This window comes from Lycorma delicatula, chromosome 9, assembly GCF_047948215.1.
Source record: "Lycorma delicatula isolate Av1 chromosome 9, ASM4794821v1, whole genome shotgun sequence".
Classification (NCBI taxonomy): Eukaryota; Metazoa; Arthropoda; class Insecta; order Hemiptera; family Fulgoridae; genus Lycorma; species Lycorma delicatula.
Genome location: NC_134463.1, coordinates 30,048,751 through 30,074,401, shown reverse-complemented (window position 1 = coordinate 30,074,401; position 25,651 = coordinate 30,048,751). Strand labels below are relative to the sequence as shown.

Below are 25,651 nucleotides of genomic sequence, written 5' to 3'. Positions count from 1 at the left end.
ATTGCCTTTACATGTGAAAAGATATGATTAAAGTATAAAAATGATTTTTTTTAAATCACAGCAATGTTTACTTCAACACTGTGCATAGCTACTCTTAAAAGGAGGTTTTGTGTCACAAAAGACCAATTTTTATGTTGGTCTCTTAAATTTCTAAAGGAACTTTTTAAAATTATTAATAATAACAGTTACACTTTTCAGTTGTACAGAATGTACTGCTTTATTAAAAAACAAAAAATGAATGCTACAGTGTAAATGTTTGATTTTTTGTGTAATTTATAAAATAAAAATAAATTGTACCACTAATTCACTTACGACACACATTAAAAGTGCTGCCACAATTAAATTATATCAAAAAAAGTAAAATCTGTTCATTGTGGTGTGTGGCACTGCTAAACCATTAATTTAATTTTTCAAAGCCTGATACAACTAGTGTTTGTTACTAGATGGAAATTAATTTGATTTATAGGCCTTTAATTTGCATGTAAAACAAATAAGTCCCACTTTACAGGTTTTTAGAGAAAAAAAAAAGAATCTCTTATCGTTGAGATTCTACCTTGAGTTTAGTTATCATAGTTATGGCTCAAACTGTTTCCTCACGTCCTTTTAACCTCAATTTCTAGTTTGTAAGCTATTTCTGCAATTTTGGCCATGTTATTCAATAATTCTTTGTCTGATCAATTTCATTGTGACCTGCCTTTCAAACAAAATATAAATTGCAAGATCTTTCTGGGTAGTAACCAAATACCATCCAGTACAAAGAGCATCAGCTTGAACATAATGCCTGGGATTTTCCATTTTAGAAATAATGTATATCATTTTTTGACATCATCTGTGGGTTTTATGTTGTTTTATTGGCCTAGTAGGTCTAATTTAAGCAGTAAAAAAGGTTCAGTTCATCTTTGTTTTAAGGCTGAAATGCATCCATATAAAGTACATTAATATATCATAATGTGTTGATGTTATAAATATTGAACAAAAATAAATAAACATGGTTGCTAACGGATACAGTTACTATGAGATACCAAACTGATAAAATGACCAAATTTTGACATTATTTTCAAACACATAAAACATATGCTCATCATATGTAAATAATAATAGTAATACTCCTTGACAATCCCCCTGTTCATAATTCAATCTCTCTGAAGTCTTCATTCCTTTTAATTGCAACAGATGACAGTCCTATTGTAAATATATTTGCTGCCTGTTTTTCAGATGGAATGTAGTCAGATGTAAATAAACTGTTTTGCAACTTTGGAAGGAAGACAAGACACCCTGTGTTATGTAAATGTTCATTATCATTTTCGGAATGAATGTGTCTTTTAAATTTCCATTCTTAAGTTTTGATTATTAGGATATTTTCATATATTAATATTTCATATTAACAAATATAACATATTTGGGTAGATAAAGACTAGACTCTCTACAAATACTTTTATGCAAACAAATCTGTTATATACTCTTAAAACATTTTTATAAAACACTGTTAGTGATGTGAAAAATTGTAATTTTTTGGACCATTAATTGGTGGGTATGAACATACAGCGGTTCGATAAAGTTGAGTGACTAACAAATGTAAAAATTTCTTATGAATACAATTTCTTACTTTGTATATTTTTTCATTATATACATAATCTAAACGAAGGTAACATGAATCTATGCATAACATGATGATGATGATGATTATGTTAATAATAACCCAAAACATAACAAATATTAATTTTTCCATATATATGATGTCCAAAAATAAAATATAACAATATAATTTCTGATTATAATTTGAGAAAAGAAAACAAATGCAATCATATTAAAGACTTTGCATCTAAAAAGCAGGGCACAAACAATATTATTGTAATAAATAACTGTTATATCACATTATGACAATAACATCGAAAATGTATTTATCGCCTTTACATTTTTCTATAAATTATTTTTCCAGTCTGTTTAATCCTTGTGGTTGAACAGGAGCTTCTAGAGGTGCATTTCTGTATTACAAAGAACAAATTGTTAAATGGACCAGTTATTCTAAATAAACAATCCCTTTTGGTTCCTTCTAGATTCTTATTTTTACTTTTCTCTCTTTCTAATTGGAAAAAACCTGTAGACTGTCCCCTTTACAATACATGGGAGGAAGGTATTAAGTAATAATGTGAATAAAAAAAAACCTTGCATCAAATCACCTTTACAATACATGGGAGGAAGGTATTAAGTAATAATGTGAATAAAAAAAACCTTGCATCAAATTATTTACAGTATTTTGAAGCGCAAGTGATAAAAAATTTGAATTGAATTCAAACTGTAAAGAAAATAAATTGAATTTATCCCTGTTTTGATGTCAAGTAAGTGTATTTTTAGAAAAATTTCCTAATGATATTCACTTTTTAGTCATTAAAAAAAATTGCTTGTATTATATCATTTTGCATATTTTATCTTCTAATTGCTCTTTGGTAGTTCATGGATGATTCAATGATCCTTGCTGTAATTCAGTACGTTTACCATGGAACAAAATTGGACAATTTCAAATATGATTTACTCTTTTTCTATTTAATGAATGAATTGTGTAACAATCATAACCTTTCGATCCCTGATTTCTTTTCAGAAGTATTTATCTCCATAATATTTTGTATAATTAAATAAAAACATATTTATTTTGTACTTAAATTATTTTGAAATTTATCTTGTATTAATAATTGTATAATTAAATGTTTAAATTTGTAAATTGGAATTTGATTTTGTGATTTTCATATTCATGAATATTTTGAATATTTCATTTAGAAATAAGTTGACTGTTGAAGAATGTTATTGTGAAAACAAATTTCATTCTTTGTTTATTTTTTAAAATGACAGTATTTATTGAAATTAGAAAATCTATAACAAAAGTACTTGGTCACCTGAATATAGAAAGTATAGAAAGTGAATATTAATTTTGGAATTAAATGATATATTTAATTCAATAGAATTAACAGTGGCAGCTCATAGCCAAAATTAGTGGTGGTGCTGCTCCAGAAATTTTTTTTCTGGTTCAAGGCCATGGTTAAAAGGCCAAGTTTTCTGTAAAATAAAAGAACCAAAAAAAAAAAGAATCTATAACTGGAATAATATTTTTTAGTATTATTAGATAAATTTTTTTTTAGTGTCTTATTAAAATGTCTGCAGTAAAAACACTATAGTCCCATGGTACTTAATTTTAATTTCTATGTCACAGAAACAAATACATAAATAGTTTTTACTGATTACCTTCTCTTTCGCCCTTCCAGCGTGTATTTTTCGACAGATTTGGCAAACAAGAGCTGTTGCTTTCCACCACCTGATCACTACTGAAAAAACAACTAAACCGTGTTTATATTCCTTCCACAGACTAGAAAAGGGAATGAACAAGTAACATTCTATACACATGCGAAGTAAAAAAAAAAAACTACTACTTTTCACCAGCAAGCCAGGGTCAGCACTGTGGGAGTGACAGTGCTCTCTCCCCTCTCTCAACCTCTCTCTCCCCTCTCTCTCCCCTTCCTCCCTCTCCACTGTTTCACCCATCTCTCCACAGTCCATCTTCTCCCCTGTCTCACTCATCTCTCTCCTACCTCCTTCTCCCCTGTCTCACCCATCTCTCTCCCCCAATCTCTCCCCCTCCCACCGTCTTACAACCATCCCTCCCACCGTCTTACAACCATCCCTCCCACCCTCTCACAACCATCCCTCCCACCATAAGTTAGTCACATTTTAATTTAATACATATTCATTGTAATAGGTTATAATTCATCATTAACAGTTTGAAACATTAAAATGACTACTTTTTTGCATAATTTTGTTAATAAATGTGTTACCTTTTATAAATACTACATTGAATTTAATTTTTAACGTCATCACTGTAAAAGTGTTAAGAAATGGTTTAGTTCAGAAATCATTTAGTTGTTCATTCATTGTTTTGTACGCTGCACTTTTTGTAGTTGAAAATGCTGTAAAGATCTCTGTTCTTTTTATAGAGGTTTTAAAGAGTTCCTCTCTAAATATGTTCTCATTTTCTTTAATTACTTAGTAATTGATTTGTAAGTATCTCATTTTTAGCCACACCATTCTTCATATACACTGATATAAGGACTATGATGCCAGTCTACTAACAATAGTTGTAAATAAAAACAGTCATCATCTGTACAATATTTTACAAGTTCTACTGTAAAAAAAGATCTTAAGTTAAATAATTTATCTTTAATGTACTTTTTGTTTGGTTTAAGTAAAGACAAAAGCACACATTTACATTAAAATTTCATTATTTGAGTATGAAGTCTTCCAAGTAATTTTTCAGAGTTTTTTTTGCTGCTTGTTATTTCATTCACTGCAAAGTTTCCACATAAAGAAGTTTTTTGGGTTTTTTTCTTTTAATTTCTTTTTTTTTGTTTTTCCAAATTTAAATTAATTTTTGACCAGATTGTATGTTTTAACAAACATACAATGTTTACAAACATCACTGAGCCTACTGTACTAAATTTTTTATGTATTTAATTTTTTTGAGAATTTAATACAATAAAACTTTTCATTTTATTATTAACTTTTTTTTTAAGAATGTATTTTTTGCATGATTTTTTTTCTGTAGTCCTGCTAAATGTGCATATTTTTGCTCGCACTATTTCATTGCATTTTTATGCAGTATTATAGTTGAGTATAATATCTATAAAATTATAATTGCTTATAAAAATTTCAGATCAATTTGTTTCTGCCATTTTCATGCTGAGGTGATGCTACATTGAGTTTTTTGTGCCTGTTGTTTCATGTTGACTGATAACATACAATTACAGAATTCTGACAGTTGCATGTGTTTATTTCACCTTAACACTTTGTTTGTTGAAACAAAACTCAATTCAGTATGTTGATTTTAACTGTGGAAACTTCAGGGGTAAATGTAAAGTATCAAAGTTTATTTTTTACCTTTATCGTCACAACTGTATACAGTGTTGTGATATATATTACAGTTTCTAGTCTTTTAAGTAGGAATAAAAAGTTTGTTGCTATATTACGTCTGTATTATATTACGTTGCTATATATCTGAACAAAGGGAATTTTTGTTCTGTTATAATTGCTTGCTGACTGCTTGCTGTTATAATTGCTTGCTGACTGCTTGCTGTTATAATTGCTTTTATAATTCATTCCACTTATGTAGAAGAACTCAAAACAAATTTGACTGGTCTTGTGGCCAGGGAACTACGCGACCTGAATCCCATTGAAAATGCATGGGCCATACTAAAAAAGAAGACTTGGGAAAATGAATTGCAGCAAAAAAACAGTTATTAGTTCACTGATACAAGTTAGGTTTTGAGATGAAAACAAAAATCATTGTTCTACCTTAGTAGAACCAGTACCAAAGAGGATTAGACATATTAAATTTGAGTAAGTTTGACTAGCAAACATTTTTTCTTTTAAAAATAAGATTTTCTGTTTAATATTGTGTTGGGATTAATTTGTTCGCCATTGTATAGATGCAGCTCTCAAAGATTACCAATCTAGTGCCAGTCATTACTGAATACCCCCCTACATCCTACATCCCTAACAGTTTGTATAATGTATTCCAAACATTGTCTACCTGCTCAGTTTTTCCAATTTACACGTCGCTCCAAAATTAAAGCGACTATTCCAGGATGCCTTAATATGTGATATATAAGTCTCTATCTTTTAACTATATTTTCCCAAGTGCATTTTCTCTTCATCAATTTGCTGCAACACCTCTTAATTTCAGTTTTTTCCACCAATCTGATTTTAATATTCTCCTATAGCACCACATTTCAAAAGCTTCTAATCATTTCTTCTCAGGTATGCCAATCGTCCAAGTTTCACTTCCATATAAAATTATACTTCAAACATATACTTTACGTAAAAACATTCAAACATATAAACATATACTAACATATACTAAATTCGTAAAAATTTCAAACATATACTAAATTCGTAAAAATTTTTCTGTTGTTTCAGTATAAAATATAATTTGCTTACATCAAAAATTAATTTAAGCAAATTATATTTTTTACTGAAAGCTCTTTTCGCTTGTGCTATGTGACATTTTATAAATTGCTCCTGCTTCGTCCATCTTTAGTAATAATACTTCTCAAATAACAAAATTCTTCTACCTCTGTAATATTTTCTCTTACTATTTTTATATTAAGTGGTCCATCTTCATTATTTCTACTACTTCTCATTATGTTAGTTATGTTCCTGTTTATTTTCTTGCAGTAGTTATTGCGTAGAACTTAATCCAAGTTTCATTTCAGTATACCCCCTACATCCTACATCCCTAACAATTTGTTTTACATATTCCAAACGTGGCCTGCTTACACATTTTTTCCTTCTACCTGTCCTTCCAATATTAAAGCGACTATTCCAGGATGCCTTAGTATGTGGCTTATAAGTCTGTCTCTTCTTTTAACTATACTTTTCCAAATGCTTCTTTCTTCATCTATTTGCTGCAATACCTCTTCATTTGTCACTTTATCCACCCATCTGATTTTTAATATTCTCCTATAGCACCACATTTCAAAAGCTTCTTTCTAATCTTTTCTTCTCAGATACTCTGATTGTCCAAGCTTCACTTCCATATAAAGCGACACTCCAAACATATACTTTCAAAAATTTTTTCCTGACATTTAAATTAATTTTTGATGTAAACAAATTATATTTCTGACTGAAGGCTCATTTCGCTTGTGCTATTCGGCATTTTATATCGCTCCTGCTTCGTCCATCTTTAGTAATTCTACTTCCCAAATAACAAAATTCTTCTACCTCCATAATCTTTTCTCCTCCTATTTTCACATTCAGTGGTCCATCTTTGTTATTTCTACTACATTTCATTACTTTTGTTTTGTTCTTGTTTATTTTCATGCAATAGTTCTTGCGTAGGACTTCATCTATGCCATTCATTGTTTCTTCTAAATCCTTTTTACTCTCTGCTAGAATTACTATATCATCAGCAAATCATAGCATTATCTTTTTACCTTGTACTGTTACTCAGAGTCTAAATTGTTCTTTAACATCATTAACTGCTAGTTCTATGTAAAGATTAAAAAGTAACGGGGATAGGGAACATCCTTGTCGGACTCCCTTTCTTATTACGGCTTCTTTCTTATGTTCTTCAATTATTATCGTTGCTGTTTGGTTCCTGTAAATGTTAGCAATTGTTCTTCTACCTCTGTATTTGAATCCTAATTTTTTTTAAATGCTGAACATTTTATTCCAGTTTACGTTATCGAATGCCTTTTCTAGGTCTATAAACGCCAAGTATGTTGGTTTGTTTTTCTTTAACCTTCCTTCTACTATTAATCTGAGGCCTAAAATTGCTTCCCTTGTCCCTATTCTTTTCCTGAAACTAAATTGTTCTGTATTCTTCACATTTATCTGCCCCTGCTTTCTTTGGTGTCATGACTATAACACTTTTTTTGAAGTCTGATGGACCTTCCTTTTTCATACCAGTTTTTTACACACCAGTTTGTATAATCTATCAATCGCTTCCTCATCTGCACTGCTCAGTAATTCTACAGGTATTCCGTCTATTCCAGGAGCCTTCCTGCCATTTAAATCTTTTAATGCTCTCTTAAATTCAGATCTCAGTATTGTTTCTCCCATTTCATTCTCCTCAACTTCCTCTATAACACCATTTTCTAATTCATTTCCTCCGTATAATTCTTCAATATATGCCACCCATCTATCCACTTTACCTTTTGTATTATATATTGGTGTACCTTCTTTGTTTAACACATTATTAGATTTTAATTTATGTACCCCAAAATTTTCCTTAACTTTTCTGTATGCTCCGTCTATTTTACCAATTCCTACTATATCCACATTTAACCTATCCATCCCTCTTTAAATTTTCTAACCTACCTACCACTTTTAGACTTTTTACTTCTACTTCACACTTCGACTAGAAGAATGTTATTTTTTGGTGACCCCTTCCTTAGTAGTCCCCACCCAGAGTTCTGAATGGGGGACTAGTTTACCTTTACGTGAAAATGCAGAGTGCTAAATTTTCTTGAAAAAAAAATCAGCTGGAGTTTTCCATTGCTTTCTTTCAGCTACGCAGTACTCAGATGATGGAGTGATGTTGTTATGGCCGTTTATAAGTTCTCCTGACTAATACCTTTAACATCTACTGAAAAAGCTGCTGCTCTCCTCTTTCAGGAGTCATTCCTTAGTATGGCTCTCAACAGATATCTCAGATATGGTTGCACCTTCGGTCCAGCTACTCTGTATCACTGAGCACTCAAGTCCCCTCACTATCACACCATCACCAAGGTCTCATGATTCATAGAGGGAGGCAACAGAATTAATTTTCTTCCATCATGCTCTGGTTTACAACATTATATTCCAAAGGGTGCACACGCTTAAGAACAATGAAACTAAACAATTACTATCTCATTAGATAGTATTAGATTCTCAACATACCTCATTCAAAGAGTTTTCTGTGCAGAAATGAAAGTATGTTAATCACATGATTGGACATCTTAAGACAAGGACCAAATAAAATTTAATATTAAGATAAACTATCAAAACTGAAATAGATAACTTACTATATTAATTTCCAGTAACTAGTTTTTGCAGTATCTTGCATCTTCAGCCAGATATGAAATTCTGTAACTATTACATAAAAGATTTTGTCATTTTATTCAAAAGTATGATCATTCCAGTACTGGACAGCAAAACTTACATGTATGCCCATAATATTCAAAAATTTCAACATTTTTTAGAATAAAATGACAAAATAATGTAAAATCTTACTTTTCCCCCCAAGAGTTGCCTCCCAGTTTTAGTTATTGTAATTCTGCCATGATGCCACCAGTGCAGATTTTTATACTACATCTATCTCCATCAGTGCAGATTTTTATACTATATTCCATCTCTTGAGTACTCAGAGATTTGGGTCTGGCCTTGATGATGAATCTATCAAAGCCAAGTTTGCTTTTGTAGGGGGATATTGACCCACTGGGTTGGTCTAGTGGTGAACTTGTTATTGTAAATCGGTTAATTTTGAAGTTAAGTGTTCTAAGGCTTAAGTCCTAGTAAACGTTACTACTTATTTTTATATGGATTTGAATACTATATCATGGATACCGGTGTTTTTGGTGGTTGGGTTTTAATAAACCACACATCTTAGTAAGGTTAACCCAAGATTGTGCAAGACTACACTTCATTTACAATATAATACAATTCCCATTCATCCTCTGAAAAACAGAATATATGTTGGTAGAGATAACCCACCGGTTATGTGAACTCATTGTAAATAAGCTGATGGTCCTAAGGTTCAAATACTATAAAGGCAGTTTCTTTTTCGGTGGTAGGGTTTCAATTAATCACTCATCTAGGGAATGGTTGATACTTACACTTCAATACGAACACCTTGTGCTGTTTTAGGTTGACATTTAATCTTTTCAAAATATTCTACAATGAACTTATGATGATTTTATTGACACAAATTTGTATCTGTAAACTTGATGTCGTTCCAAAAAAAAATTGATTTAATTTTATTGATTTTAATTGGCTTAAAGCCAATTTATAATTGGCTTAAAGCCAATTGTTACGCAAGCTTTTTCTATATTTACATTGTCAGTCTCTCACAGCACAGATGATCATAAACCATACATGAATCTTAGCAGTGACAATGACCAATTCCACGCCTCATTGACTACTGTTTTATGAATTCTGAAGAGAATGAATGGCATGTATAAAGATTGAAGATGTAGTGGCTTACTGTGCATGACTGGCAAATATAGCTATGTTCAAACTAAACTAATTTTTATTCAGGCCTGTGAAGATGCATCTTTAGCATTTAGATTATGCTTTTAGCATCTTAGCATATTGGTAAGAATGTTTTTATGTGATAGATCCTAAGTGCATATTTGGTATTTCTTTATAGGAGAAGCCATTTTAGATACGTACCAGATTTGCTGGAAAATTTCTGTTTTCATTTGTTAAACATACAATCTCTCGGTGAGAAGCAAACATATATTAATTCCACAAACAATATAAATTCCTGTTGAAAGAAAAATTTGTGTTGTAAATTTTACTCGTAAATTGTTTACTATCATTTTGCTTTTGTTGAAAAAGTAATCGCTGGGGTACCAATGAATACTTATTTAAAAGGAATACCAATGATTACTTATTTAAAAGGAATACCAATGAATACTTATTTACTTATTTGCCTGTAAAAACATATATCTCTTGTATAAAAATAAATATTTTCTCTTAATGTTGATGATGACCTTTGTGTATAAAATCTGATATTAACCTATTGTTACTAAGTAAATAAATAAACTAGTGAAAGATTGAATAATTTGAACAAATAGCTCCCTTGAGAGATTTTTCTGTACACTTTTTTATGATTCTATTTGCTTTAATACAAATAGTTTGATTTTTAAGATTATGATTTTACCTAAGGAAAAAAAAAGTTGCCTATCTAGGGATTGAGTTGTTACAATTTCTTTTCCAAATAAAGTAATGGGTAATGTTTATTAATTACTTGAGGAAAGATTATTTTTAGATACCCACAGTGTTTATAAGATAGTAAGTAGTTTACATCAAAAACTGCATTCATAAAATAGAATTAAAAAAAAAAAAACTTTATTCAATAAACAACGCAAGTGCATTATAAAATTACAGTTACTTAATTGAACACAAAATACATTTATTATTTATTACAATCTTAATAAATAAAATTACATAATATATTTAAAATTATAATAGTTATCAATGAATTGACCATGATGAGTAGAAACTAAATAATTGAGGATATATGTAGTATAGCTTGGTAACTGAAATAGAACTACTTTTCAGTCTTCTGTGAATACTGAATTCTAACTTATATGTTCAGGTTTTTTTAGTCTTACTTTTTTTTTTATTTATACTAATTTACTGTTTTTTTTGTTTTTTTTTTTATTTATACTTTTATAAAAAATTATATTTGGATATAAACAAATAATAAAAATATAAATTCATTAATCTACTTTGGCTTTTTTGTACTCATTTTCAAAATATTTTACTTTTTTTACTGAATCTAATAAACGTTATTAAAAAAATTCATTAGGAAGCCATAATAATGGCTTCGCCATTATTATTTATTAATACTAACTCTTAATTCTTAAACAATTCAATTAACATAAACCATAGAATAATTGTTTTATAACTGTCTTATCATGGTATTAATTGATCTAATATATTTATGAGATGTAAACATTCTTTTATCAAATTTATGTTTACCAATAAATTTTCATATTAAACTCCATTGTAACTTGCCTTTTTTCCCAATGTACAGTTTTTTTTTTTTTTATAAATTAGAAGACATAGAAAGCCTGGCTTCATCTGATAGACATCTCAGCCATTGGTTTGGCTATTTGTTTAATCCCTCAGTTACCACAACATACATTACTTATGATCGCTAATAAATAAGCAGCTGCTCATTAATTGTTAGGGTTCAGCATGGTGCCACAAATGGCCAGGGTAATCTAAGGGAAAACAGGAAAAATTGCTGAAAGGTGGAGGAAAGGGTCATTCAGCATGACCGTACTGAAAGACCGTAAACAACCATACATCATTAATTCTGATACTAAAAGCTACATTTTTTTTATCTGAAATTTCACTGCCTTATCTCATCTCAGTAAAACAAGATAAATGTCCTGTGATACTGGTGAAAACTACCATTTGATGGTAGTTTAATTTTAAGCTCAATTAATTTGAGTTGATACTTCAAATTAAGGGTAATCAAGTGCCTACGATATTACTTTTTTGAAATTTAGTCCTTGTAACATTTTTTTTTTTGTGAAAATGCAAAGTTGAAAATATTGAGTAAATATTTAATTTTCAAATTATTATATTTGTTTAAAATGCCTCTTTCAGAATCATTATAATTACATTTGTAATACACTTTTATTTTCTTAATCATGCGTAAAATTATAATGTTAATTCTCTTCAGTATGCTTTGTTTGAATCTATTTTATACATTATTTTAATTAATAATAAATATAAATAACATTACTTGTGAATAAATTGTAGTACATACAATGAATATTTTTATCCATAACGAAAAGTAAACCAAATATCAACAAAGAAAGCTATTGAATTTAATATTGCGAAGAAACCAGAACATATCATCATATCTAAAAATAATTTTGGTGGATGAAAATAAATACTGTGCATTAAAGTCCACCAGTCATTTAGCACAACACAACCAGCAATTAAAAATAATAGACCGCAGATTGTTGAAAATATATATAGCTGAAAAAAAAAAATTTTAAATAATATATTTCATGTGTTAATGCTTGTTAATGCTTCACATACATTTTTATTTTTATATTTATGGAGTATTTATAATTTTATTAATTTGCCATGTTTTATGATAGTAACAGAAAATGATTGTTTTTCAGTCTTAACTAGCTTCAGATTACAATGAAATTTTTGACATTTGAATGAGAGTTGTAGAGCTACCTGCGTTAGTTTTTCATTAGTTCAATAGATTTAGAGGAAAAATTCCTTGTGCACTGTATCGTAAAAGGCTGTTTTCTACAACCAACCCTATAATTCTTGCCCAATTCTTGTTGGACGATCTTATTCTTTTTTTTATTATGTAAAAAAATTATGTAAAGTAATCATAATCTATGTAGCTTGTTCAATTGATCAGCAGACTAAAATATATTGTTAATTAGAATCCAACAACAGTTCTCAAAATATTGTGTACCTAGACTGGGACTCACACATATAAAGACAACTACATGTCTTCAGTAGAGAAGCTGAATTGAGCTTTATTGTTAAAGCAATAAATGTTGAACTACCAACATTCTGTATAAGACAATTCCTTAATCATTTATGCTACTACAATAAAATGTTATATTTTTGGCATAAAACTTATAGTAATATTTTTAGGATATATTTTGAAAAACATTCATTTTTAAATGCTTACATGCTATGTTCAGTTTGGAAAAAGTACATACATTCATTTATCCTCAAGAAGACTAATTTTTTTTTCTATAAAATTATTTCAATAAATACTAGTATTATAATTTATTCAGTAAAACAGTAGAAATAAAAGTTGAACAATTATAAAGATGATTTTCCTTCCTGATTAGTGTGTTCACAAATCTGTAATTTGTGTGTTCACAAATAATCTTTTTCTCCTGTATTAAAATTTTGAAATTATTATATGGTTTTATTTTTTAGTACTTAAATTACCCAAGTGAATGTCTAGCCAATTATTTGAGAGTTAATATCTCGGCTGCCTTTGATTAGAGTAAGTCAGCATAGTTTACAATCTGTAATGTATTTAATTGATGAGTTGATAGTGTCAGTGTTTTGTAAAATTTATAAAAAATATAATTATGTTTACTTACAGTCCTTCTTGGTATTCTTTGATGTTGAAGATGACTTGCTATCAGTACACTGTTAACTAATATTGTAGTACAGTATGCAACATATACCATTCCAGCATGATGAACATTTGATTGAAGTCTGTTATCAAATGGTACATATATCAGTAAAAAACAGAGTACAGCCAAAATCTGTAAATACATATACAAAAAAATTACTTGTGAACTCTTGAATAGTATTTATACATTTTTTGTTGCACAGACTCTTATTAAGAAAAAAGCATGGCAATAAATGTTTGTTAAATAACAAATTTTAATGTGATTACTTGATATTTTGCTTGTTAATCTGTTTTTCTGGTTAAAAAATAGATTTTATATTATCTTGTATAGAATAAATCATGGAGATTCTTTTTCATTATTGAATAGTGTTGTCAGTCTGTATTTGATACCACACCTAATAGTTGCAGGTGGCATGATAGAGATAAAAATCACTTAAATTTAATTTAGACATCTCAAAATTATTACTTATTTAATGCCAGTTTTACCAGGGAAACAGATAAATGAAATAATTTTGCTTTGCCTTGCCTTCAAATTTTTCTTCATCAGTTTGCTAAGACCATCATCCAAGTGATTGAGCCCTATAAGTAACATACATCACACTGTTGGCCCAGTGTGATAAATGTTATTTCTTTCTGAGGAAGCCATACTTTTGGCTAGTACCTTTTGTACCGTAAATGCTAAAGTTATAGAAAAGACTGTAATAAATAGTGTAAAGAAATAGATAAATGATCGCATTTCTTTTGAGAAACAATGCATTATGATGCAGTCCCTTACATTGTTTAATACCCTTGAAACATTTATCGCTCCATTTTTATATAATTACGGAGGGTATCAAAAAATTCTCCTGGGACTTCTATAATCTATCTACTCATGAAAAAATTGGAAAAAGTTAATAAACATATGTCCTAAAATGCTTCGTTTGTGAATTATGGCTAGTAAAAGATTTCACTCAAGATTTTAGGTACCCTGGTGAAATGAGGTTGTACTGAAATTTTTAGGACATTAATTGAGAAATATGTTGTGAAAACCAATAAATTAGGGTAAAAAGCCTGTATTTTTTTATGTTTGATGTACTATAACTTTGTTAAATATAACTTTGTCAGAATAAAATTGTGTAATTTAAGTTGAATAAAACAAAGAGAAGTTAGAAACATTCAATTTTTGTTTAGAAATAGTACAGTAGACCAAAGTGCATCATTATACGTATCAGTTGTTCACATTACCATAAAAGAATAAGTACTTTTGTGACAATGTATTAATGTACTGTTTCTTAATAAAATTCTAATTTAATTTTTTTTAAATTTGACCCAAAGTTATTGTATGTCAAAACATAATAAAACAAGTTTTTTTACCATGGATTTCTAAAAACAGCTACTGCATTTATGATTCTGGGACCTATTTTATTCAATTTTTAATTTCAAAAACTATAAGAAATTACTAATTCTGTGCTTTAATTAACATGCTTAAAATTTCAGTACGACCTTGTTTCACCAGGATAGCTGAAATCCAAGCAAAATATTTCACTAGTCGTAACTCGCCAACAAAGCAGTTTAGGATATACCTTTATATAAACATTTATATAACATTATTTTCACGAATAAAATAGGTTATGAAAGTCCCAAAAGAACTTCATAATACACACTGTAAATTTATATATATGAAGATCTGGGATCCTGTGAAAATCAATTTGAATTAATATGAAGTTTAACTCATCTAATTTCTGTGTTTTGATAGTTTACATTAAATAATAGCATCTGGTGTAAACTTTTAAGTATGATATAATACAAATGAGTGATTGAGAAGGTTGTCTGATAAAACTGAAATCTTAAACATCTATTGCAGTTTGATTTGAGCAATACCAGAGGCTTGATATTAAGTATCACAGTATGTATATATTTATGTTCTCAAACACCAGGATGTGGTATTTGTTAGAATAAAATTTCTAATTAATGGTGCCTTGTATTAAAATCGACAAACTAGTAAATTAATTTTAAAATTAGACTGGTTGTAACTAGACCGTAATCTGGTTACATTTACATATCTGATTAAAAATTAAAAGTATTTGAAAAAATTTGCTAATTCCATGTAGTTACATAATACCTGGAATGTATCTGTGAGTATCAATCTGGGAAGTAAAAGGATGTGATTTGAGAAAATGAAAATAGCAGAAGCTGTGTTAAAATTATAGAAAAGACCAGAATAAATAGCATAGAGCAGATTAATTATCCCTTTCTGTTGAAAAGCAATTCTTGGTATTGCACTCAACGATCATAAAGTTAACATTTTATTTGAATTAAGAGTGAAATAAAACGAGTTTGCAACATTTTAATTTGAATTTTGCCTTTCCGTTGTTTTTTTTATTTATTCATGTAAACTACTACATATTAACACAGTTACTTATAGATTCCACCAATTACAGATGATGTAAGATATTACTTTTTAAAAGAAATGTAGATATTTCTATACAGTTCTATTGAGGTGATAATCCTACTTAAGGAACAATCCTTCCATAATTATTATGCTTTAATTCCAGTTGAATTATTACAAATAGTTATAATTTTTTAAATAATTAAAATATTCATAATCTATAGCAAAAGTTATTATTCAAAGTAATTAAAAAACTGATTATAAATAATTAATGATTGTGAGTGTGCGCAAGTGAACATGGGATTTGGAATTCATTGGGATGTCAGTGCTTGGTTATTTAAGGATTCACAAAAGATGTGTTCTTTGTATGTGTAATGATAAAATACGTGTAACTGTGTTACATCCTTGGTTTAATAAATCAAGATGAGTTGTTAATTATAAATAGCGACTGAGAAGTAAAATTGAGTTAGTTCACTTTATTTTAATAAACTTAAAAAAAGAGTGAAAACATTCTGAAGCATTTTTTTTTTAACTTATTGTGTTTTAAATAAATATTTTTTTAGTTACACTAATATGCTATTTTTGTAATTTTATAATAAAAATTACATTTTACTGCCAGGTAATTTTCTTTGTATAATTTATAAATAGGATTTTTATGTTCTGTGAGAATATTTTTAAAGTGGTAGAACAAACTGAAAAGTAAATAAATTGAATAAAGAATAGTATTAAGTTATTTTATTTCTGGATTTTTTAATTTGATTTATTATTTTGATTTATTATTTAAGCTTAATTTTTCTCTTTATTCATACAAGAAAAGGGTGTAAATTAGAGTAAATCTACAAAAAACATTTTTTAGGTAAAAAAATGAGGAGCTTCATGCTACTTTATTGTAAAATTTTTGGAATTATAATATTTCTTTTTCTCTACCGTTTAGATAATAACTGTTGGGGAGAGAAACCATGAGTCATTCACATTGTGTTTTTAATTTTCTTTTTCTTCCTTCTTATTTTTGTTGTATTTTTTCTTTTTAATATCCTTCATTCTTCTGTAATTACATCAATTGTTGAATTATTGCTAGTGTACGTTTAATAGTTTAGTTCTGTTTTATTAGTTAGGATGTAGTGTGGTCTTTTTGTTGTAAACTTTATATTGTTCCTTTAAACTGGATGTTAAATTTCTTCAATTAAGTTAGTAATATACTTGTGCGTAGGTTCATATGTCTTTCATAACTATTAATAATACGAACAAAGACCTTTTTAGGAGTAAACTATGTTCTAGTTTTATTTATAGTGTTTTTGTGTTCTGTGCTGTATTTACTTCCATGTTTTTATTAATATGTCTCCAGTAATCTCAAGTTTACAGACTTAGGATATAATTGGTATTATAAAAGAAGTATGAAAGAATAGCAAAAGTAATACTTTCTGTCTTATAGGAATTATCTCTTTTTAAAGCATATGATAAATATCTTTATAATACTTCAAAGTATGGTTTTTTACGTTCTAGCCATAGATGGCTTGGGTAATGCTACATCATCATTGAAGAGATATCTTTCTAATAAAATTTAGCCAAACTTTAAACACAATTGCTATAGCATATTTATGAAGGATGATGAGCTTTTTAACATATAACCTAAAAGCATAAGAACATGGAATGAAAATTTTTGTATTAAAAATTGTGTAAAACTGGATTGGGACACAAACCTGGGAAATTCTACCTGAAAAAATGAGAGACTTAATTTTGACAATGTTTAATTTAAATGATGTAACAAACCGATTCACCAAATTTAGATTAGACCATTGACTTAATAATACCCTTCAATCTCCAGGATGTTATTCCCTGAGATGTCCCAGGTGTTACAAAAGTATCGGTTTGTAAGAGGATACAATTTCCCTTCTCATTTAGAACCTGGTTCAGCTTTACTTTATTTAGCACTTAAGCTATTAGGCTTATTATGTTGCTTGAATCACAGATAGGTTCACAGGTAGCTGCTTCCATCAAGATCACCAAAGGTGTCCTGGTTACACAAATTTTTGTATCCTCAGCAAGGAGCTAGTGGAATTTTATGTACAACTGCAGAACCCAGAATGGAAAAAAGTATGAATGGTAAGGAAAAGTGTATGATGTAATGGAGATTAGTAATAAAAGTTGATCTTATCCAAGGATGGGACTGTATAAAACAATTCCTCCTGAAGGATAACTGCTGAGCGCCCTCCAGACTGCAGGTATACATCCCACTCGTAATGTTTCAAGAATTTGTACCATATTTAATCAGAATTTTAACATTAGGTGTCTGATGAATAATTTTCAATCATTCAGCTTAAATATATGCTTCAAAAAGATTACTTTTTTCCAGAAATTAAGATGGTCTGGGAGTGAGCTCTGGATTCTTTTAACGAAACATTTCAAACATTCATTACTGCAATTTTATGCAGTGTAGATTATTGTATAAACGGCATTCAGTAATTCTGTAATGTAGCTTTTCAGATCCAGCTATCTTTTGCATAATTTATAAAATTGATTATTTTGGTTGTGTTTAATATTTATTATATTGTTACCGTAGCAATATCCTTCTTAATATTGTTGAATGTTTTTGATGCACTACAACCTTCGTTGTAATTGTTTTCATATATTTTTCTTTTACAGTTTTTTTAGTCTGTATTTTCTTTTAGAACTGATTCCCTAAGCCTAACTGTCATAGTATATGGCTTACTAACATTAAACTTATCATTAGATTCTTAAACTTATTTTTATTTCATATTCTAGCAGCCTTAATAATTTTCAAAATCTTCTTTTATACTACATTACCGAAGCCTCTGATCTTTTTTTTTACTTCCTTATTTATTAACCAGTACAAGATATTTTCATTTTGTACAAAATAATGAATTGTAATGACTTGTTTGTGTTTAGTTTAGGTTGCAAGGATGACTGAAATGGCTTTAACAGACCGTATGTAAACTGAATTTTATATAACACCCTTTTTCAAAATTCACTCATTTGTTTATTTTAAGAAAAATGAAAACTCCCTGAATCATGAGACCTTGCTGATGGTAAGGGGAATTGAGTGCTTAATGATACAGAATAGCTGGACCGAAGGTGCAACCATATTGGAGAGCCAGACTAAGGAATGATTCCTTAACGAGGGCAACAGCTCTTTCTGTAGTGCTTAAGGGCGTAGGTCATGAGTACTTAACGGCCATATCAGCATCACCCAATCTTCTGAGTACTGCACAGTTGAAAGCAATGGAAAAATACAGCTGTTTTTTTTCCAAGAAAATGTAGCTGTCTGTATTTTCATTTAACAAAGGTGGAGGCACCTTGGCAAAATATTCCATTGATCCCCCGTTCGGGAACTAGTCCCCGTTCGGATCTCCAGGTGGGGACTACTAAGGAAGGGTTCACCAGAAAATTAAAAAATAACTTTTTAAGAGTCAGAACATGGAATGTTAAAAACTTTAAGAGGGAAATGGATAGGTTAAATGTAGATGTAGTAGGAATTAGCGAGGTTTGGTGGGAAGAAGAAAACTACTTTTGGTCAAGTGATTTTAAAATAATTAACTCTGCTTCAAGTAAAGGGCAGGCAAGAGTAGGTTTTGTAATGAACAAGAACATACGAAAGAGAGTTGAGTATTTCAAAATGCATAGCGATAGAATCATTGTAATAAGGATAAAATCAAAACCTAAGCCAACAACGATTGTTAACGTCTGTTTGCCTACAAGTGCCCATAATGATGAGGATGAGGTAGAGTGTGTATACAAAGAAATTGACAAAGCAGTTAAACACATGGGGATGAAAATTAAATAATAGTTGGAAGTTGGAATGTAAGCATTGGAAAAGGCAAAGAAGGAAATATTGTGGATGAATACAGACTGGGCAAAAGGAATAAAAGAAGGTATTGGAGCTTTGCACAAAGTGTAATTTAGTAATTGCCAACACCCAGTTTAAAAATCACAATATAATAATACACACATCAAAAAAGCCAGGTGATAGTGCAAGGTATCAGATAGATTATATCATGGTTAAACAAATATTTAGAAATCAGATTGGGGTTTAAAAACCTGAAGAAAAGGTGTCAGATGATCTGTGGAATTTAGAGAAAAGAGGAGGTAAAGAAGAAGATTTTTGAGGACATTGCAAGAGTAATAAAGGTAAGGTAGAAAATATAGAAGAATGGGAGAATGTTAAAAAGGAAATTCTTAAATCAGCAGAGGCAAACTTAGGCGGAACAAAGAGAACTGGTAGTAAACTTTGTATATCAAAGGATATATTGCAGCTGATGGATGAACATAGAAGGTAAAACAATGCTAGTGTTAAAGAAGGTAAAAAGGTTCTATCAGCAATTAAGAAATACTATAAACAGGAAGTGCAAATTATTGAAAGAAGAGTCAATTACTTAAGTGTTCAGAAGTAGAAAGAGAAATGATTATTGGTAAAATAGACTGAGCATACAGAAAGTTAAGAAGACTTTTGTGGTACATAAATTAAAAAATCTAATATGTGTTAAACTAATATGGTACATCGATTTATACGAAAGAAAAGTTCGATAGGTGAGTGGAATATATTGAGATATACGGAGGAAATGATTTAGGAACTGGTGTTGTAGAGGATGAAGAGGAGGTCAAAGAAAATGAAAAGGGAGATTATCCTGAGATTTGAATTTAAGAAAACATTAAAGGATTTGAGTGGCATAAAGGCTCCTGGGATAGAATGGTACCTGCAGAATTACTGTGCAGTGCAGGTGAGGAAATGATAGATAGACCATACAAACTGGTATGTAATATTTACAAATAAGGGGAAGTTCCGTCAGACTTCAAAAAGAATGTTATTGTCATGATACCAAAGAAAACAGGAACAGAAAAATGTGAAGAATACAGAACAATTAGCTTAACTATTCATGCATCAAAAATCTGTACAGAAGAATTAAGAGGAAAGTGAAAGAAGTGTCAGAAGACAAATTTGGTTTCAGGAAAAGTGTAGGGACAAGGGAAGCAAATTTAGCACTCAAATTAATAGTAGAAGGAAGATTATAGAAAAATGAATCAACATATTTGGTATTTGTAGACTTAGAAGAGGCATTTGATAATATAGGCTGGAATAAAATGTCCAGCATTTTAAAAATTTTATGGTTCAAGTATAGAGATGAAGAACAATTGCTAAAATTTACAGGAATCAAATTGTAATAGTAATAGTCGAGGAACATAAGAAAGAAGCCGTAATAAAAAAGGGAGTCTGACAAGGGTGTTCCCTATCCCTGTTACTTTTTAATCTTTACATAGAACTAGCAGTTAATGATGTTAAAGAATAATTTATATCCGGAGTAACAGTGCAAAGTTAATAGATAAAGATGCTACAATTTGCTGATGATACAGTAATTCTTGCCGAGAGTAAGAGATTTAGAAGAAACAGTGAATGGCTTTTATGAAGTCCTACGCAAGAACTACCACATGAAAATAAAAACAAAATGAAAGTATGAAATGTAGTAGAAATAAATGTAGATGGATCAGTAAATATAAAAATAGGAAAGAAAAGATTACGGAGGTAGAAGACTTTTGTTATTTGGGAAGTAGAGTTATAAAGATGGACGAAATAGAAGCGATATGAAATGCCCCATAGCACAGGCGAAAACAGCCTTCAGTCAAAAATATAATTGCTTACATCAAAAATTAATTTAAACGTCAGGAAAACATTTTTGAAAGCATATGTGTGGAGTGTAACGTTATATGGAAGTGAAACTTGGACGATCAGAGTACCTGAGAAGAAAAGACTAGAAGCTTTTGAAATGTGGTGATATAGGAGAATGTTAAAAATCACAGATGGATGGATAAAGTGACAAATGAAGAGGGAAGCATTTGGAAAAGTATAGTTAAAAGAAGAGACAGACTTATAAGCCACATACTAAGGCATCCTGGAATAGTCGCTTTAATATTGGAGGGACATATAGATGGGAAAAATTATGCAGGTAGGCAGCATTTGAAATATGTAAAACAAATTGTTAGGGATGTAGGGGGTATACCGAAATGAAACGATTGGCACTAGATGGGGAATCTTGGGAGAGCTGCTTCAAACCAGTCAGATGACTGAAGACTAAAAATGAAAACAAAGTTGTTTATTTTTTTTTTTTAAATTAGGAAAAAAGTTTCAGAATTGAAACTTTATAAAATAAATTTTATTGAATTCTAAGAATCTGATTTTTTTTACAAATTAGTATTGACGGCAAGAGTTATTATTAGCATTAGTATTTGGGCTGTAATTTTATTCATTTAAATGTTACCTTGATAAGATAGAGATTTTTCTGGGTTTTTTTTTACAAAACCTTTCTCTTTTCATGTACCTTTTATATATGTATATATAAAATAATTCAGAATTTATATATTTAAATTCAAATTATGAATTAAATTTTATTTTTTTAGGATTTTTTTCATTTTACTTGTTACTCATGTTAAATATGATTAATGAAATTTTATTTTTATACACTATAGATTTTTTATATACTGCGTTAAAATTAAGCCAGTAGGCAGACAATGAAGAATACGAGATATAATTGAATTCAGAATCGTGTGTGATCTCAAAGTCACGTGTAGAATTATTGTGTTTTTAGAATTACCAGTAGACTTACTCTTGTCCTATTCTTCTGGTTTAATAATTTTTGTTGACGAATCATTCTTTTGTTGTATTTTTGATTTTAAGTGTGGTTGAGTAACAGTCAAATTTTTATCTATTGTTATAATCACGTGCATCATATTTTATATTTTTACTCGACTGTTCAAAAAGGAGTGTAATGTATTTAGGGTGTTTGTATTTCTCTTTATTCCACCGTAGCAGCTCAACGGCTGAACCGATTTAGGTGTATGAACACGCGTTGGAATCTTTACGTTACTGGGAGTGTCATACGAATATATACAAAATTTTCACTACACGCTCTTTAATTATCCTATATAAAGAGCAATGTTTTTTTTTGCAGTCGTGTTTTTTAATATTTATTTCCTCTTAATTAGGTTCGTAAACTCATGAGTTTTCAGCTCAAATTTTTTTATTTTTGCCCTTTTTTTTTAAATTAAGTAATACACCGCAGATGCTTAGAAAGAAAATTGTTTGTGAAAATATGAAAATTGAAATTTTTACCGTATAAAAAAATGCCATCCCTGATCGGGATTTGAAGCCGGGACTTCCGGATTAAAGGCCGAGAGGCTATCACTTTATACAATCTATTTATCCCTTAAAACTTTATATTAATTATTATTCTGATTATTTTTTTCTTTTAAATTTATTACGATTTCCATTTAAGTAAACACATTAGAGAATGAGGATAGTTATACAAGTTATGATTGATCGAATTGCTGCAGTTTTTATAACGGGTGAAGGTTTTCCTTTTAAAAAGCTAGGATCTATCTTTAGTGGTTCTTTATCTGTGGAGGAGAAGAAAATAATTTTTTTTACCATATATTTGAATTAATGGAAAAACAGTTAAATTCTCACATCCTAAGCAATGATATTCTGATCTTCCGAAATATTATGTGGGATGGAAAACCACGGCTTATCCTTACGAGCACTATACAAAACAAAAAAAGTAGCTTTGTTAGGATTTTGATTTTGTGGTACTTTTCTGTAGAGATCGTCCCTTTCTCACTATATATCCTGTTCCATCTTTTCAATTTTTTTTTTTTATTTTAAAAGTTTTTTTTGGGAAGAGAGGGATGGAGCCAATAGAAAGTAGTAAAATGATTTAGGGTTCTCAATAATGTTAAGATAAAAGTGTTTAACTGAGGTCCATCCATTTTTCACCGAATTGGAATAAATAAATTCATACAGTAATTTCGAAAAATAAAAAGTAATGTCATCCATATCGTTAGAAACAGATTACTAAGAGACATTTTTATTACAATTGTACAGAATGATTAATCTGGTGTTGCCGCGTGCTCTATGTTATTTGTTAATGACGTAAATTTCAGTTATAAATAAATCAGAATTTCTGGGTGTATGAACCAATTTTCGTTTAAAACTCAACATCGGTTGGAACGATTAAAAACATTCTCCACCGCTATATTTATTAAAATTCGTGAGTAGTGTTTATTTATTCAGATTAATCTATTATAGGGTGAGCAATAAAGGTGTAATAGAAAACGTGCTTTACTTTACACCGTTATTTTTGGATTTTGATATTTTGAAATCAACTGAAATATTAATAAGGGTTTCCTTGTACGATTCCGTTGAGTGAAATAGTAGGAAATAAAAAAGTAGTTTTATTCTTGGAAGTAAACCTATAAGCAAGGTTAGAAATATGTTTTTACTTCCTTGTACGAAGTAAAGGAAGTATTGTGAATTTCGGTTTTCAGATTTCAACGGAAATATCCATTTTGACTAGTTTTGGCGTGACGTCTGTACGTACGATGTATGTATCTCAAATAATTTTAGGACTGTTGTAACATCTAGTTGTGCATCTTCCCTTTTGATTGCAAACGACTGGACCAAAATCCCCAAAAAAATGAATTTTTGGATTTTAATTGATTGAATGGATTTTTAAGCCCTCATATTGAGAGCTTTTGAACGATCATAAGTGGTACTTAATTTTCATTGGTCCCAGAGTTATAGCAAAATAAAATTTTAATTAATGAAATATTTGGATCTTAGAAGGGGAGGCACATCGGTTCAAATCCGACTTCATTCCGACTTTTCTTTTCTAATTTAAATATATTGACATATTTTATTTACTGTGTAAAAACAATTTTAAAACAAATAATAAAAAAAGATATGAAAAAATCGAAAGTTATTAGTGAAATAAGTGTAATATGTACTTTTTTTAAATGTGTTTATGTTATTTAATAGGCATTACTGCATACTCGTATGTGATACGTAATAGATTTGGTGAAACATCTGATTATTTAATATTAATTGAAAATTATAATTTAGAATCGTATTATTTTTAAATTTTCAACTTTAATTTCTGTTCAATTTTATTTAATTATTCTGGAATTTCTGTTTAATTTTTTTCTACATTAAAGTTAACTTCAGAATGAGTGAATAATAAACCCTCGCAAGAACAACGTATACACTGAGGCACACGTGCCCGATCTTTAATAGATTGCAAAAAATTCTTATCGTTTAGGTCATTAATCTTCTGATATTGTAAGACAATATTCTCCGTAACTCGTTTATTGATCATCATTTCGTTTATTTGTTTTTTGTTGCCAATCATTTAATCGCTCTTTGGTTTGATATAATTCGTCTGATCTTAATTTGTGTACACGTTCTCTAGTTTTCAAATTTCTTTCTCTTTTTATGCCTCATCCTTTATCAATATTTTTGTTCTTTCCTTGGTGTTAACGTTTTCTTCCTCTTTATATTTATCATTTTCTCTTAATGTTTTTATTCTTTCTTTGTTTGCAACATTTTTTCCTATTTATTTTTTTTCGGTTAATAGAAGGATCGTATATTACTTTCAAATGAAATAAGTTTAAATGAAGTGCAGCAAAAATTGTGTATATGTAATTTAATAGCGTACAAGGAAGTCATGTGGTGTCCACATTAGATTTTTTAAGTTTATTTGTTAATTAAGTAGTGATTGTTTAACAATCGAAGTGGTCGTCCAGAGTTAGATTTCAGATAAAATGTTTTATTTTACAATATTTAAGTGGTTTCTTGTTTTACAACTTGAATAAAGTAACTTCAAATTATCATTCTAGTATTTATTGTATTTATGGTAAGTGTCCAATAAAAATGTTTTACCCCTTTTTAACTTGTGCAGATTATAAGTTAACGATTCGTACCAGTGTAATTTTTCATCTCATTTCAAATAATACTCGTTTTTTGTTGTTCTCACAGTAACATTAAAATTGTTATGCATCATTTCCTAAAATATTTCGCTACAATTTGGTATTCAACGAATTAAATCTACCGC

General features: G+C 29.4%; 2 protein-coding genes across 4 annotated transcripts in view; one reads left to right on the top strand and one right to left on the bottom strand.

Moving 5' to 3' along the window:
* Positions 1–25,651, top strand: part of Adsl (adenylosuccinate lyase) — a 370,898-nt gene that overhangs the window by 270,980 nt on the left and 74,267 nt on the right. The gene's annotated exons all lie outside the window — the stretch shown is intronic.
* LOC142330225 (uncharacterized) overlaps positions 10,576–25,651 on the bottom strand; it is a 44,637-nt gene continuing 29,561 nt past the window's right edge. Inside the window, exons 2-3 of the mRNA XM_075375377.1 lie at positions 13,356–13,523; positions 10,576–12,246 (exon numbers count right to left, since the gene is read on the bottom strand). Coding sequence (XP_075231492.1) covers positions 12,043–12,246; positions 13,356–13,523 — 372 coding nt within the window. The 3' untranslated portion in view covers positions 10,576–12,042. The remainder of the gene's footprint in view (positions 12,247–13,355; positions 13,524–25,651) is intronic.